Source organism: Leuciscus leuciscus (genome assembly GCF_965113295.1).
Source record: "Leuciscus leuciscus genome assembly, chromosome: 20".
NCBI classification, from domain to species: Eukaryota; Metazoa; Chordata; class Actinopteri; order Cypriniformes; family Leuciscidae; genus Leuciscus; species Leuciscus leuciscus.
The window spans coordinates 7334708-7351346 of NC_138744.1; the positions used below are offsets into that span (position 1 = coordinate 7334708).

Consider the following 16639-nt stretch of genomic DNA (forward strand, 5'->3'; position numbering starts at 1 on the left):
AGTGAGTGAGTGAGTGAGTGAGTGAGTGAGTGAGTGAGTGAGAGTGAGTGAGTGAGTGAGAGAGAGTGAGAAAGTGAGTGAGTGAGTGAGTGTGAGAGAGAGTGAGTGAGTGAGTGTGAGAGAGAGAGAGTGAGTGAGTGAGTGAGTGAGAGAGAGAGTGAGAGAGAGAGTGAGAGAGTGAGTGAGTGAGTGAGTGAGTGAGTGAGTGAGTGAGTGAGTGAGTGAGTGAGTGTGAGTGTGGAGTAAATAAATAAATAATGCATTAATGTAGTGCTTTACTATGTACTACTGTGCACCCGAATCATATCAGAGGGGTCTCCTTAAAAGATTACAAAGACAATATTTTGTGAATCAACTTGCACAGATGAATTGTTCACCACAATGTGCACTAACAAAAGTCAATTTTGATTTCATGCTGACTTTAAGGCCTGTACCGAAACTGCAGTTAAAATGTAGTAGGAATCCTGTGCCTCTGGAAATATCCCTCTGCATACCAAACACCTTAAAGCATGTAGTAAAAAATGTGATGGCATGATGTGTCAAGTTGAGACCTGAAAAGCTCTGAACAACTTCAAAACATAATCATTGAACATGAACATAATGTATCATTACACCTCCTTTACACTTTACACCTCTTTAAGGTGTACAGTATTATTCTTATACATTTGTTGTGATAGTGTTTTCTTTAGGGCTTGAGGAAAAATACCATATAAAACTGTTTAGATGAAGAAAATGCAGTGTAAGCGGTTGATTCATTTGACCCCATCTTTAACCTCGCCAGATGCAAAATATGACAAGCATATGGGTTTTGAGTCATGTAGCGAAAAAAAAAAAAAAAATGAATCAGACAATCATGAAAACCAATGACAATCAATACAATCATGTTAGTGGTAATGTACACATTTTAATGGAAATGTAATACAAATGGCTTTTATTATTAATTTTGTTAGTTACAGGTGATCTGATTTTGGACCAATTGACTAGGTGTTATTTTATCCACAAATTGTTTTTTGTGTTAGAACAAATTTTGCCCGCATACTTCCCAGGAGGTTTGGGGAATATCAAGTGGCAAACAATGCTAATTGGAATGACAGACAGTTAAATATTACTGACAAACTAGCACAGATGTAACTTCTGAGTAAAAGCCTCTTCATGAACTATCATATCAGTGGTAGGGCCTACTGTTCTGTGTAACACACCTGTGAAACACCTTTTCCGTTGAAAACACCCAAAGATAAACCGGCTTTTAACTTTTCTCTGGAAGAACACACCTTTCATTTGCAGCAATGTGTCCCTTATTGACAATACAAATCCATTATCTATTCTATCTGAAAACATATAAAACAGCAGTACATTCGATTATCAGCCTGAACAGTATAAAACAGTAGTAACAAACTTTAAGCTGAAATAGTCAATTAAAGCCAAATTTTACCAACTGATCCGGTGCAAGGAAGATACAAATGATGACTGTTTTGTCCGGGCGCTCAGGAGTAAAACAAGTCTTTTTGTGCTCAAACACATACACAATATAAAAATAATTACCATTTTGTACAGAAACATCTCATAGTTCACATTATTTTGGAACCATTTTGTTTTTGTACATTCATTTGAATTTGAAAAGTTAAAAATGAACCCAGGAGCATGAACAGGGGTACAGGTAATCATCCTGGCCTTTATTTATGAGGACAAGAGGGATGTTGCCTGCTAAACAGGTCAGGCACATAGGTTAGGCTGTAACTAATCTCAATGTCAAGCCAATCTGACAGCAACCAGAGAGATTCATAACAAAATAAGGTTGAATAACAATCAAATCCATGATCGCTACATCAAATAAAATTAAAATAAAATAAAATAATACTACCATTATTTATAATGCATGTTCTTTTGATAGCAATTTCTGTTTCATGACCGAACCGGTGCGGACAAATAGGTACCCTCTCTAACCTGTGTGGAATCTGCTCGCTTGATTAGATTTAAATAAAATAAAAATACACATCAAAAACCTCTATTGAAATGCTTTACACTTAGAAAGTGATCAGCATAGAGGTTGTTCGCAGTGAAGATCATATGCAAAGCAGGAAATGAACCATGTGGAAGTTAATAAACAGTCAAATGTATCATGTTGCAGACAAATGCCTTTCACTATTTAAAATTTCTGTGCAACATTTCACCTCAAAATAACAACAAATATATATATTTGTTGCACTAACACACTAACAAATATCTATATTTATTGCACTAACAATTTTTTAATGACAATTAAGCACATTTCCTCCCGAAATTCTCATTATCATACGGTTTCTGGGTGTTTTACTTTTACTGTATTTTTATTTAAATCAGCACAAATTAAAGAAACTACAAGTACTACCAAGATGTATAAATAATTTTGTTAGTTAAACACAATTTAGGAAATATATAATTTTGTGTGTCAGTCATGAGAATTTAGAAATGTTCTATAACATTGATGAAAATTTGCTTAGTTGTGATTAAAATAATGTCACAATTTGAAAAATGTTAATGGTCCAAAATAGGCTTAATTTTCAATAGGTAAAAAAAAAAATTAATTACTGATTTCTTTTGATTTTGGGGGTAATGTTTTGACAGGCTTAACGAGATTCATAATTCCACTTGCCTCTATGTTTGCTTGTGAAATTCTTAAAACAAGACAAGCCTAAATCCATTTAAATGCAAACAGGAAACAACACAGGAACAACTAACCCGAGTAAATGTTCCTCTTCTATAATATACGTGTCATGTTTCAGAGCTAAAACAGAACCTGACAAAACATGTTGAATCCAAAGCCTGGATTCACTGTTTCAGAACAGAGAAAAAGAGCAACTTTGTGCTAAGCACAGATGTCCTTCTTCTGCATTCGAGCGTGTGTAAACGATCCAGGCCTTGATTTTTTTTTTTTCTAATGTGTTTCTATGGCTGGTTTTAAGTGACAACAAACAAAACAACACCCATGATAAGGCTGGCAAGGCGTTCATAGAAACAAAAGGTCTGACGGTAGAATCAAAATAAACTGAATGACCTCTGGTGAAAAATCATACAATAAAACTGTTTCAAAATAGCAGTTTGGCAAGTTCCAGCAGGAAGGATTCTGCAAAAAGAGTTCATAGTTCAAAACTTGTCTATTCCTATGGCAACAGGTGGAACAACTGGGGCCATTCTCTCAATAAAAAAGGCTTTTCTGTGATATTGCTCTTTTTCTTGGTTCTCTTCTCGCCTAAAGACCAAAATGAAAGGCTTCATTGATTTCAATGAAATATTACACATGGATTAAACATGAGAAACTGGTTCTTACATCGCTAGCAGCTAAACTGTAGTAAAAAACCCAAACAAACAAGAATATGTGCTAAAGGCAGTCAAACTGCACAATCAGGGCACTTGGCATGTGTGAACAGAGTTGGCTGGCGTCTACAGACTTAGCAGGGGCGAATATGAACGCACCGAGCCGCACCGACAGCTGTTTAGATGCTAACGCCCATCTCATTGTGCATCATCGCCAATTTGGCCAGCCCAAATCCGAGGACGAAGAGGCCCTTCCAAAAGCGGTTCACCGATTCACAGCATGAACAAACCCTTTCCTAATGAGGGCTTGTGCTGGCTAGCTAGCTGGTTTCTCTCAGCCCTCTGCTGTTGGCACACTTGCGTAAATCCGCACACATGCATGCACGCATTTTGAAACATTATGAGGAGTCTTGCGAGTCAGAGTCTTCTTGCTGAAAGAGAACTTTCCCAGACTTTGTCCCCTGCCCTCTTCCTCGCTCCGCGGACCCGTTGATCTCTCCCAACGGCAAGTAGGAGTAGTCCGCCCTCTTTTTGCGCGCTTTGCATTTTCTGCACGTCTGGATAAGGTTACCGGCGAGGCTGGCCAGCAGCGACGTTGCCAGGATGGCGCAGACAACCAGCCAGCTTTGTCTGCACACACATAAACAAAACACTCTCAGGGTGAGGAGTTGCACTTTGACCTCTGACTCCACCGCTGCTGCCCACAGCCTCCACAAAGGACTTGACTGCAACCATGGAAACACTGCACAATCCCTTACTTGCATGTGAAAGGCTGAACTGACTAATAAATTCATCTGTGCCACTCCGCTGCCACAGAGCTGTTTATCAGTACAGTCTGGGCACTTGGTTCAGACTTGTCTGAAAGCCCGTTCTGAAAAACACGGGCCTGGAATTTGTTAGAGTGAATTTCCTTGGTAATAATCAAGTTGCTCAAACACGCAGATAGGGAATGGTATAATGACAAGTTATTTGAGATAACAGATTTTTTTCCCCATGTTGTGGAAACTGTGGCTTTAAGGCACAGGAAAAAGCATGTCATATAATTGTACCCAACATTAGTTTTCAAAAAAAGAAACATTTCCACTCTAAAATGAATCAGATGATCACTAAAATGTTTTTAACAAATGCACCATGCAATTGATTTATTTCTTCAAAACCACCTGTTCTAAAACAACAACTCAATACTTCATATTCAATTCAAATGTATATAATAAGACAAAAAACAAACAATAAATATGTATTTAAAAATATATGATTTATATTTTAAATGATTGAATAATATATTAAATATATATTTTAGTCTATATAAAATATTGAGTTGTGGCCTTCAAATATATTATATTTTCTGAGGCAATAATTTCAGCTCCATCACAGAAAATATAAATAAATGTTTCTAGATTTTTAGACACTTCTCTCATTTTTAATATGATTATCATCTAGAAACACCAGAAAAACTAAATGTATGCTGCATTTTTATATATATAATATATATATATTATATTCATTATATTCGTTTATTGTAATGGAATGCTATTCTTACATATTTATGATAAATATTTTACATGACAAAACATATGCTTTTTGTATCTGACTGTATTGACATACTAAGTCATTAAAAGTTGACCAAATGGTTTGTCCTTTGTCTCAAGAAGCAGTGAGAGGACACATCCTGGCTGTTGTTATGGGGTGGGTGTGTGTGTGTGTGTGTGTGTGTGTGTGTGTGTGTGTGTGTGTGTGTGTGTGTGTGTGTGTGTGTGTGTGTGTGTGTGTGTGTGTGTGTGTGTGTGTGTGTGTGTGTGTGTGTGTGTGTGTGTTTTTGGAGCACTTACTCAGATAAATAGCGTCTGGGAGCATGAGATTCCTCCTCTTGTCTCCATTCTCTCCACATCTGGGTAGCCAGACAGTGACCAGCTAAAAGTATGTGGGGAAAAAACACATTTTTGAATCAAATCCATTTGTTGGGACAACAGCTCTCCTCTAAAAGCATATTTTGCCTTTCCCCCCTTTCCTAACTTCAGATGTAACTGTGGGAAACAAAAGTGCAAGTGCAACTGTTTTTGTTGGTAAATCAGTGCTGTGTGTATTACTATCAATGACATTACTGTTTTTGATGAACATCTAAATGTGCCTCTAGAGCAGGGGTCAGCAACCTAAGGCACGCGGAGGGTTAATCGCTGGCACACAAGCAAATGCGAGAGAAGTGAATGTATTTCATTCAGATAAAGTAGTCTACCTGCACACAGATCTACATTTTGATGTAATAAATCCTTATAGTAAAAAAAGCTTATTTTATTCAGTTAGGACTGGAGTTATAAATACTATTAAATCTAAAATAAATTTCAAGAGAAATATTAAAATTTCTGTACTATTTCTGTGTAAGCCATGAAAATGTAAAATGTTTGTGTATTTATATGAGTGTGTGTGTGTGTGTGTGTGTGTGTGTGTGTGTGTGTGTGTGTGTGTGTGTATATATATATATATATAGGCTATGTGTGTGTTGTGGCACAGTGATGAACTCGGAAACAATGGCACTTTATGACAAAAAGGTTGCCGACCCCTGCTCTAGAGTAAAGGTGCGGACACATTAGTGAAATTTCAGCAAATTTGCATGTGAAAAATGAGTGACAGCTCTTTGCTGCTCTCCTTACTGTCTACAGGTCTAATACAGCTTGTGTTGCCCCATTTTTCATTAACAGCTTTTGGAAAGCCTGGGTTACATTGTGCAAGATCAGGGACCCTGTTAAAAATAATGAGTTGTTTTTGCAGTTCCAAGTTACAAAAAAAAAATAGGCTTTTTGGGCTGACATTTTGAAAATTCTATAGTATTTGATATAGTATGATTTCATTATTTCTAAACCTCCAGGAAAGGTCCATCTGGATTTCTCATGATATGAAATCTTTCACGTGGAGTGAATAATGGAGATGGCTGTCACCCTGGCCTGAAGACAGGGAGAGATAAGCAGAAAGCCGTTCACGTGCACAGCAGACGGGAGATTCCAATCGTAATGAGCCCGTGGAGTCAAGTGAAGAGCTGTTCCTGAACTCCAGAGCACAGGGGGTTCGGGGCTTTTTATTTCTCTGCAGGGAAGCTTGAGAATGCATCTTCATCTCACATTAGATGACAGAGGTCAGAGAGTTAAGATAGAACGAGCTGACAGGTTCTGGTCTTGACAGATTCTATGTCGCAGAGGTCATCACTAACACAAGGGGCTGTTGGGTAGACTGTGATTCTCCAAGGTCTCTTTTCTCAACAACCACCACCCCACAGCTCCACAAACAACCAGTGGCTTTGTTTATCAGAGACTGTTTGAGTATGTGTGTGTGCGCAAGTTTGAGTAGAGAGGTTGCAATCATGTTATGGTGAATGAGCAGACAGAGCAAGAGAAAGGGAAAGTAGATATTTTGAAGAATGTCGGTAACCAAACAGTTAATGGGGCCCCATTGTATTATTTTTTTCCATACTATGGAAGTCAATGGGGCCCATCAACTGTTTGGTTACCCGTATTTTTCAAAATATCTTATTTTGTGTTCAGCAGAAGAAAGAAATTCATACAGATTTGGAACTATCCCTTTAAGCTTATTTTTTTGTAATTAATTGCATTAAATGGATTAGTTAAATGAATAGCCCTAGTGAAAACATTTCCAGTGAATCACAGAAAAAAATGGAAGGCTCATATTTCAGACAACTGGCGTGCCATGTTCTATAGTAGAGAGTGTGGACTGAGTGACACTAGCATTCGCACACATTTAGAAGGGCAATGAGGAATGCTGATGGCCGAACTATAAGGGTTATGTGCTGAGGAAGTGTGAGCATTAAACTGATCTATAGAGACGTCACAGGGGGAATGTGTTGTTTACATGTCGTGCGAGTGCTAATAGGGGCTGTACCGCACCTCTGTGCAGACTGGAGTTTCTTTCCCCCTGGAATGTGGTATTGCAGCTTCCAGTGACAGAGTTGCATGGGCACATGTCGTGGCATTGGCACGGCTGCTTGCAGTTCGGTCCGTAGAATCCAAGAGGGCACTCTGAGATGACAAATAGAGCATGGTTAAAAAGTTACAACTATTCATAGAGTAGATTTGCACCAAAAGAGAGTTGCCTACTTAGGCACTATATGTGCACGCTCAAAATTTAAGCTGTTTCTCACAGTACTCAGCAATATTAAGCTGTTTTATATGATATATTTGACCAAAATCTGCACCACTGCATGCATCGCTCATGAATAAGCTACATAGTATTTATGCTTATATGAGTATTGCATTGTTAGATTAGCAAAATGCTAATGTTAAACAATTGGAATCAATTGTTGGGGGAACATGATTTCACCAAGTATAACATCTTTGTTTATCCTGGAACAACATTTCAATCGACCAATCAGATTTAAAGGAACAAGTTTACAGTTGTCGTCAAGTTTAGGCTTACAACCAGTGTAAACCAAACCTTCTACATCAGTGTTATTCACCTATCATTTCCCTCTGATATTAGGGATAACTTATGAGTAGGGTTATGTTTATGGGTAGAGGACTAAATTTTCAGACAGGAATGTTGTTCCAGGACCAGCAAACTATGTTGATCCAGGAACATATCTTACTTGGAAAAATCACCTCATTTGTGCACTGGCATTAAGTTCCTGAACAACGTTTCAAATCAGTCAAATCAATGTACAAAAAGTAATTTATATTTAATCAACACTTTTATCCAAAATAACTTGTGTTGCATTCAGGGTACATGTAAAAGTTTAGACATCTCCTAAACATTTACCTGGAAATGTATCTCCATTTTCTTAATACTTTCTTGCCACATTCACCCGACTCTCAGGGCACTCAGTTGCATGTTAAATATGTTTATTAATTGTGGATCAATTGTTTAAAACCGGTTGAGATAAGACTGCATACCTTGCTCGCAGGAATCTCCATGGAAACCAGCAGGACAGGTGCACAGTCCGTGGACGGGATCACATGAGCCTCCGTTTGTGCATGTGCATGTCTGATTACAGCCATCACCATAGAAACCTGCCACACACACTGCAAGGATACAGATGTTGTTCACTGTATTAGTATGAGGTACATTCAGATGAACATACTGGTTTAAAATCATCAACATTTCTGACAACCAATAGAACACTTAAGTAATGATCTCCCAGTAAACAGCCAGTCAGAGCTTTATTTGATAGTTTGAAAAATCTGAATATGTGTGACAGCCAAGCTAACTTTGCCTTTACCTTGGCTACAGTTTAAACTCATCCATCCAGCATCACACACACATCCATCTGTTCAGAGACAGGGATAAGAAGAGAGAAATAAAAGAGAATGGGGTTATCAAAAAATACTACCTTTAATGCAAGAGCGTTTTCTTTGTCACAAAACATTCATTGACTATAAACAATCTGTCAAAATCTAGAGATTTTAAAGAAACTAATTACAAGCATATAGGAAAAAACTACAATAGAACAAAGACATAAATTGTATAAAGTAATCAAAATGTATAAAAAACACGTCATAATCTTCACTGTGTAAATTAAATATACATTTATTAAAGTTACAAAAGTGATTCAGTCAAGAGCAGTGAGAGATTTTCTCTTTTTTGTTGTTTGATTAAAATGAATAATGACAGCAGGCAAATTTGGATGCTGTCACTTTAAGAGCGACTGCACGGATCCAATATACTAGTGCGCTTTCTTTCTCAACTGTTTACATTCACTTAAGACATAAATGACTGTGTTTACCTGCAAAGACATGGTCACTTTGACATTTAAGTATGTGTATTTAACCATTCAAGCCCAATTAGTCTGCAAAACGCACTCAGTACAGTTCTCACGCGCTTTATAAATAGTGGCTTCAAGTGCGCGCGCCTCTCAGACAGCGCTGAGAAACAGCATGCGTATAAAGCAAAATGAGTTGTCTTTCGCTGCTTATTGCACTTCAACGGTTTAAAATCACTTGTTTTTAAACCGCAATACCTAAAAACACATGCAAACGATAAGCTTTTGTGACGCCGTAGCACAGTAACGTCACGTGATTGTAACTGTGATAGAGATCATAGTCCAAAATCTATACCGGTTGACAAATTTCTACCGGTTAATCGTGTATTCCAGTATATCGCCCACCCCTAATTACAAGGCATAATTAATATACATTTAAAAAATATTTCTATAATGTATTATAATTATATATATATATAAAGGCTTCAAGTAAAGTGTTATTATAGTTTCCTCTTGTGATCTAAAGAAGTGTGAGAGCGACTCACTCTCAGTGCAGATCCCGTGCTCTCCGCATTCAGCCTGGCATATGAGTTTGGCACATCCTGTCCCGCTCCAGCCCTGCTGGCACACACACTGGCCCACACACTGGCCCTCCACGCAGCGCCCGTGGCCACTGCAGTCCTCCGGATGGCACAGCCTCTCATGAACACACAACACAGTGGATACCTCCCTTGGGCAGCGCCACTCCGGAGGTTCGCTGAAGGCAGAAATGTTGTGATCAAATTGACAAATGCACCACACTGTTGTTTGTATATGTGTATTTTTGCTGTTGCTTTTACACACCAGTGGTCTGAAGGGTAATTGGCCAGGGATCCATTGAGGATGTAAGTGGCCGAGCCGCCTCCATCCAGATTAATAGCGTTAATGACATGATGATCCTTCAGAAACTTTGCCACTTGCCAGAGGTTCATTCTGCAAAGACAGTAGTTCATTAAACACACATAAATCAAACTAAAATGAAAAACTAAGCTGCAAAAAATTATCAGAAATCAGATGTCACAACTATGAGATTACGAATGATACGCAAATTAGCCATAATAATGGTAATTTATATATAGATCTTGTATGTTTAATTTTATGTAAGTGCAAATTTAAGTGAGTTTAATCAATTGACCCAAAATCAGAGAGACAAGACTACACTGCCGTTCAAAAGTTTGGGATCGGTACGATTTTTTTAAGTTTCTGAAAGAAGTCTCTTATGCTTAAATAGGTTTTATTTAATTGATTAAAAAAAACAGTAATATTGTAATAAATTATTACAATATAAAATGAATTTAACAAAATGTAATTCATTCCTGTGATGGAAAAACGGATTTTTCAGCAGCCATTACTCCAGTTTTCAGTATTTATCGCTTAAATACTGATTCAGGCAAATTATCAGTGCTGGTACTACTTGACCTCAGTGCTGCATTTGACACTGTCGATCATAACATACTTCTTGACAGGCTAAAAAACTGGGTCGGGCTTTCTGGGATAGTTCTAAAATGGTTCAGGTCATACTTGGATGGGAGAGGTTATTATGTAAGTATAGCAGAACATAAGTCTGAGTGGACATCTATGACATGAGGAGTCCCTCAAGGCTCAATTCTTGCGCCACTCCTGTTCAACCTGTATATGCTCCCAATGAGCCAAATAATGAGAAATAACCAAATTGCTTACCACAGCTATGCAGACGACACACAGCTGTACTTAGCCCTATAGCCTAACGATTACAGCCCCATTGACTCCCTGTGCCAATGCATTGATGAAGTCAACAGTTGGATGTGCCAAAACTTTCTTCAGTTAAACAAAGACAAAACTGAAGTCATTGTGTTTGGAAACAAAGATGAAGTTCTCAAGGTGAACGCATACCTTCACTCTAGGGGTCAAACAACTAAAAATCAAGTCAGGAATCTTGGTGTGACACTAGAGTCAGACCTTAGTTTCAGTAGTCATGTCAAAGCAATAACTAAATCAGCATACCATCATCTGAAAAATATTGCAAGAATTAGATGCTTTGTTTCCAGACAACACTTAGAGAAACTTGTTCATGCTTTCATCACCAGCAGGGTGGATTATTGTAATGGACTCCTCACTGGCCTTCCCAAAAAGACCATAAGACAGTTGCAGCTCATACAGAACGCCAGGATTCTGAGCAGAACCAGAAACCAGTCCTCAGGTCTTTACACTGTCTCCCAGTTAGATTTAGGATTGATTTTAAAGTATTATTACTGGTATATAAATCATTCAATGGCATAGGACCTCAATACATTGCAGATATGCTCACTGAATATACTGTACTGTATTTTATTTTATTTTTCTAAACTGTTTTAATTATTCTTATTTCTTTTAATTATTTTTAATTTCTTCTATGTAAAGCACTTTGAATTGCCATTGTGTATGAAATGTGCTATATAAATAAACTTGCCTTGCCTTGCCTTGTCACATGGTCCTTTCAGAAATCGTTCTAATATGCTGCTTTGGTGCTCATTTCTTATTAAGAATTGTGCAGCTTACAATTTTTTGTGGAAACCAAGATACATTTTTCAGGATTCTTTGATAAATAAAACGTTCAAAAGAACAGCATTTATTTGAAACAGAAACCTTTTGTAACATTATTAACATCTGATCACTTATTGAAAGTATTAAATTCTTTCCAAAAAAAAAGAAAAAAAATCGTATTGACCCCCAAATTTTGAATAGTATATTATCATGTTTTTGCTGCAAGTAACCCTGAGTAACATTACAAGTGCACTAAAGCGAATAAAGCCATCAAGTGCACTAAAGTCTTGAATATGGCCTCACTGGAAAAATGATTGATATCTGGCTGCTTTTGCTGCTTCTTGATCAATAAATCATTCTGGTTTAGTTTGTGTGGTAGCATGCACAGACACAGGGAAGAGATCAATGTTTACAGTGATAAACAGCTGACATCAGCTCAGGTTCAAAGTCCATTCTCACCCTCTTATACGCGTCTGACCATCGACGTGGAAGAGGATGAGTTTCCCCTCTGCATCGTGACCCACCGCAGTACGGGCAGATATCACATCCACAAAGTCTTGAAATTTTCCTGCAACATAAAAGATGAATGACTTATTAAATCTTATATTATAATATTTGAGTATGAAGTACCTGAAGTCTGAACTACTGTTGAAAACACGGTTTTTTTCTGATATAGACTATGTCTAAATATGTTAGGGAGCCAGAGTAACAAGCTTATTATATGGTCACACTTCAGATAGGATCTTGTCAAATCTTACCGGTCTCCTGTGTTTCGTCACATTCTGCCCGAATGCTCTCATTGATGTAGATCTCGCCGTTTCTCAGCAGCCACACCACCCCACTGATCAACTGCACGAAGGGATTTACCTTATCCAGAACATCATCCTCAGACAGGTAGCTAAAAATATACAGACAAAAAAACGCAAGAAAGAGGGTGAGTGAGAAAGCGCAAGTGAGAACGGCTCAAGATGAGGTGGTGCAGCCTGATGGTTAAAGATTTGGGCTGATAACTAAGATGCTGTACTGTAGGTTCAAACTCCACAAGGCTAAGAATATGTTTGTAGGTTTCTTTGATGAAGGGAAAGGTCAAAATAACAGTATTTATTTAAGATGGAAATTGTTTGTAGCATTATAAATGTAACAGTAGAGTACATCACAACCCAACAAAAACCACACTTGACAGATTTAACTATGGAAAGAAGCAATGAAGGCACTTTCAAAAATGAATAAATCCAGCAACTTCCTTTACAAAAAAGGTTGATGGTTTGGAAAGGCAATAAAGTATAAATACTAGCACAACCCAAGGCACACGGACAATTATATGCTACTAGCTACTTACTACTATATTACTGCTAGCTAGACTTTATTTTAGTGGGAGAGAATGAGCATTTTACTTCACAAATTAAAAAAAAACTGTATATAAAAACAAATATTTGTTGGTCTGTTTTGCCAGAAGAGACTGTGTGTCTGTTAATGCTTAACTTTGATTATATGCTAGTTCACTCAAAGCTAACAGACATGGACTAAAAGCCACAACATTTTTGTGACAATGTCCTGAAGGTCTTTCACTAAAATAACTGTATTGAAATTCACTTTGGATAAAAGCATGAGCTAAATGAAAAATAAGTAATCAGCAAAAAGCAAAGAAAAACATTTGATTTGCTCAGGATTATCAGTGCAAGTAAACCCACACGTAAACTTTACTGACAGCAGTTATGCTGTTTTAATTCCTTAAAGCTCATCCAGGTGAATGTCCAAATATGCTGTGTAAACACCTTATCTAACACCAGGCTCTTAACGTCATAATGAATGACCGAGACACCCCGGGTACATGGCGTTCCAAAGTACTGGCTATTATTAAGAGCACTGGTGCGTTATGCAATATTGGCATGTTTTTGTAAGGTTTCTATTTTAGGAAACAGATGTTCTAAGGTCCCTGTGTTCCCACGACTGACTTCCTCCCAAATTCTGCACCCATATTCAGGTTGAGGTTAGTTCTGAAGGCAGCTACAGCACCCTAGATTGGAGAAAACCACTTACTTACAGACATATAGGCTACTAACATTTCACTGAGAATGAGGAAGTGCACTTAAGTACACTCTACTAAATAAATATCTTCTTTTGTGTTCCACAACAACTAAATCATATTTAGATTCTGATATGTTTTAAGGGTGAGAAGATATTGACAGAATTAAAATTTTTGGGTGAACTATCCCTTTAAGAGTGCAATACAGATATAAAAGCACAGCTTAATTATAGCCAGGTCAAAAGTACACCAGCACCCAACCAGGAGAGACTAGCTCTATTTTCTATTGTTTCTTCGTTCTCCACACAAAAACAAACCCTGTGGTAATGCAAAACATCACGAGGGCCAGGAGAAAGACTGCAAAGAGTGAAACCTCAAGCTATGCCCTTACCCAAACACTAGTGTCCCATCCTTTCTGATGCCAAACTGAGCATTTTGAATTCCTCCACTGTTCCTCACCAGCTTCCCATCACTTACGACATTCCCTAAACACTGCCCGGTGTGAGTGTTAAAGTAGCCTCCATTCTGGGCGATGAGGCACTTTCTAGTTTTGGCAGTGAGCTCCACCAGATCTCTGTGATTCCGCTCGCACCCTCCAGGGCCTCCTGGTTCCAGAATGGACACGGATCTCAGTGGGTCAAGCACCTCTGTGATATGGCCATTCATCCATCTGTGAGCACCAGAGTCATCGGCGATGTCGGAGATGAATATATTTGACTTGAACACTGGTGAGTTCGAGTGTTTGCTCGCTGCCCAGGTTTCGTGGGTTACGTTGCCATGGGCGATGGGCTGACAGTCTCTCACATGGCGGTGGGAATGAGATGGCCCGTGGGATTTGGTGTAGGGTAACAAGAGGTCATCATCCAAAGAATGTCTGTCAAGAAAATGTGGAAAATGATCCTGATTAAATCAGAGGAATAAACAAATGTAGTTTTTTAAGCTAATTAGGTTAACTTGTGTGATACGATTCAGAGAGATGTCATAACTGATTCAGAGAGAACAGATCCCCATCCAAGTTGTACAAAGTAGCATGTGGATGTTGTTCATTGTTTTGCAGCGCAAGCACATTTTCATGCGTACATGTTCCTTTTAAAGAAACCTGCAATTTTGCATTTTTCTCAGTCTGAACTTAAGACAATGTTATCTGAGGAAAAAGTAAAATCAATTAAAGAGCAGCAGATGTTTAGTCATGCAATCCTTATATAAGCCTGGTTTTAGTGTGTGGTTGCTCGGATCCTCTTTCACTATGCAAATGCAAGATGCAAATTATCTGTAGATTCATTTGGAGAAAAGTACTGTACTGCAACTCTTTGTACACAAACCTTAATGAAACTTAACCAATAATGCTTTAAAAATAAATAGGCTAATTACTGATCTGCAAAATTATCTTAAATTTCTATATTGTGATAAAAGTTCAGAAACAATTATTTTAACAATGTGTTGGAGCAAATGCACACCTTTTTGATGTGTAAGCTAGAGAAAAAAAACTTTATAGAGGCAAAGTATAATGGCACACTCGCTTCAGCATTTTATTTATTCCGACGTTTCCGGCAGAATAAATAAAATGGTGAAGCAAGTGTGCAGTTATACTTTGCCTCTAAAGAGTAAAAAAAAAAAAAAAAAACAGACAGCAAGGAATGCTGATTAATTAGGTACCTTTAAAATAAAAACTTAAAAAATGTAGGATGCCGTCACTTAAAACTGACTTTGTAAATCATTTTTGTGAGTGAAAAGGTCTTAGTGTTTCCGAAAACATTAAAAAGCTTAACATTCCATTTCATCTTGTGTTCTATATTTCATTTGGAACTCACATGTGAATGTCTTATACTTGACATCATTTTTTGCAGCATCCCTGCTTGTCAGTGTAGTGAGGCCAATAAGCATTGGCATCTTTCCTGACCTCTGGTTGTAGTATGGATTACATCTTCCAAACTGGCATAGGATTAATGTACCCAAATGCCTGACTTCCACAACAATATATGACTTAAATTCTTCATCTCTACCCTCAGCGCTTCTATCCTTCTTGATCCTCAACTTCTTTTCTTACTACGACCTCATTTTCTGACGAACTGTAGTCCCTAATACTATCAAGACTTTCTGGAAAAGCTCAGCTTTTCTTCTTTGTCTTCTATAAATCTTACTAACATCAACCTACAACGCAGGCAAAAAAGACTATTATACTACTGAACAATAGTGCCAGCTACACAGAAATACACTTTGAATGCATGAATGATTTTTGTTTTTGATCTTTGAGTTATTGTTTTTGCAAAATGTGCATTAAAAATGACCAAAAACTTTAAAAGGCGCATTTGGATGTAAAATTATATGTTTTTAAATGGAATGTATAAATATATTCTAATCTAAAATGAACTCACTACTAAGAAACCTTGACACTGACAGCATGTGACCAGACATGTGCTAATGTCTCCCTCACTTTCTTGTTGTCAAATATAGGCTAAAGCACATGGTAAATCGTTTTTATTTTATTGGTTTAAGAGGATGTAATATGATACTACTAAAGTTATTATTTTATTTCTTTGGTTGAACATTATTATTGTATTTTAAAAGCAATTTTCTTAGCGCCATTTATAAATGAGGATGTCCCATAGAGGGTTAACGTTAAGTCTTTTAGAATCAAAAAGGCTTATTGCAAGAGATTTGCAAAATAAGTTAAAACAACAAAATACATTAACTTCAAGAAAAACATCTTACAAAAATGTTCCTAAATCATTTGGAAACATTATACAACTTCAAGAGTTTGATCACAACTGCACTAACGTTACATGATGCACGTCCTTACCGGATGTCTTTGCACTGGCACAAATATACTCCTAGACATATTAGAAACCAAGAAATCTGATCGAAATTCACAGACGATGTTGCCATAAGACATATGTATAACACATAAAAAAATAAAATAAGTTACTATCCCGTTTCTATCTGATTGCTTCGATGAACGGACTTTCATTTGTGCTGGTCATATGATGCAAATCACATGATCAAGCCAACTGATCTTATCTGTCAATCATTTATTCTCCCTAAGCGCAGACAAACAACTGTGCGAAAATGTTTAATAC

The 16639-nt window shown here is 37.5% G+C and overlaps 1 protein-coding gene and 1 long non-coding RNA gene across 3 annotated transcripts in view; one reads left to right on the forward strand and one right to left on the reverse strand.

Annotated features, from left to right (window-relative positions):
* LOC309483506 overlaps positions 1–16639 on the forward strand; it is a 159160-nt gene that overhangs the window by 20072 nt on the left and 122449 nt on the right. The gene's annotated exons all lie outside the window — the stretch shown is intronic.
* On the reverse strand, positions 885–16565 carry nagpa (N-acetylglucosamine-1-phosphodiester alpha-N-acetylglucosaminidase). Of its 2 annotated transcripts, XR_014200657.1 has the most exons (12): positions 16363–16565; positions 13954–14436; positions 12295–12434; positions 11996–12104; positions 9839–9967; positions 9541–9752; positions 8516–8563; positions 8190–8318; positions 7188–7319; positions 5124–5205; positions 2268–3924; positions 885–2224 (listed from the first exon to the last, which is right to left on the reverse strand). XR_014200657.1 is itself a non-coding variant. In XM_082149865.1 (11 exons), exons 1-11 carry the CDS (start codon positions 16446–16448, stop codon positions 3693–3695), a joined length of 1782 nt encoding a protein of 593 aa, XP_082005991.1. In that variant the 5' UTR covers positions 16449–16565; the 3' UTR covers positions 885–3692. The 2 variants fall into 2 exon arrangements, 1 of the variants encoding a protein (XP_082005991.1); XM_082149865.1 differs by having other exon boundaries at positions 885–3924.

Bases quoted from the DNA above. Each gene is read 5' to 3' on its own strand.
- nagpa (XM_082149865.1), bottom strand. From the start codon at position 16,448: ATGGCAACATCGTCTGTGAATTTCGATCAGATTTCTTGGTTTCTAATA. The intron at 9,968-11,995 runs GTGAGAATGGAC...CTGTCTTTGCAG, and splicing joins GGTCAGACGCGTATAAGAGG to AATGAACCTCTGGCAAGTGG. The intron at 8,319-8,515 runs GTAAAGGCAAAG...GTATCCTTGCAG, and splicing joins GAGTTTAAACTGTAGCCAAG to TGTGTGTGGCAGGTTTCTAT.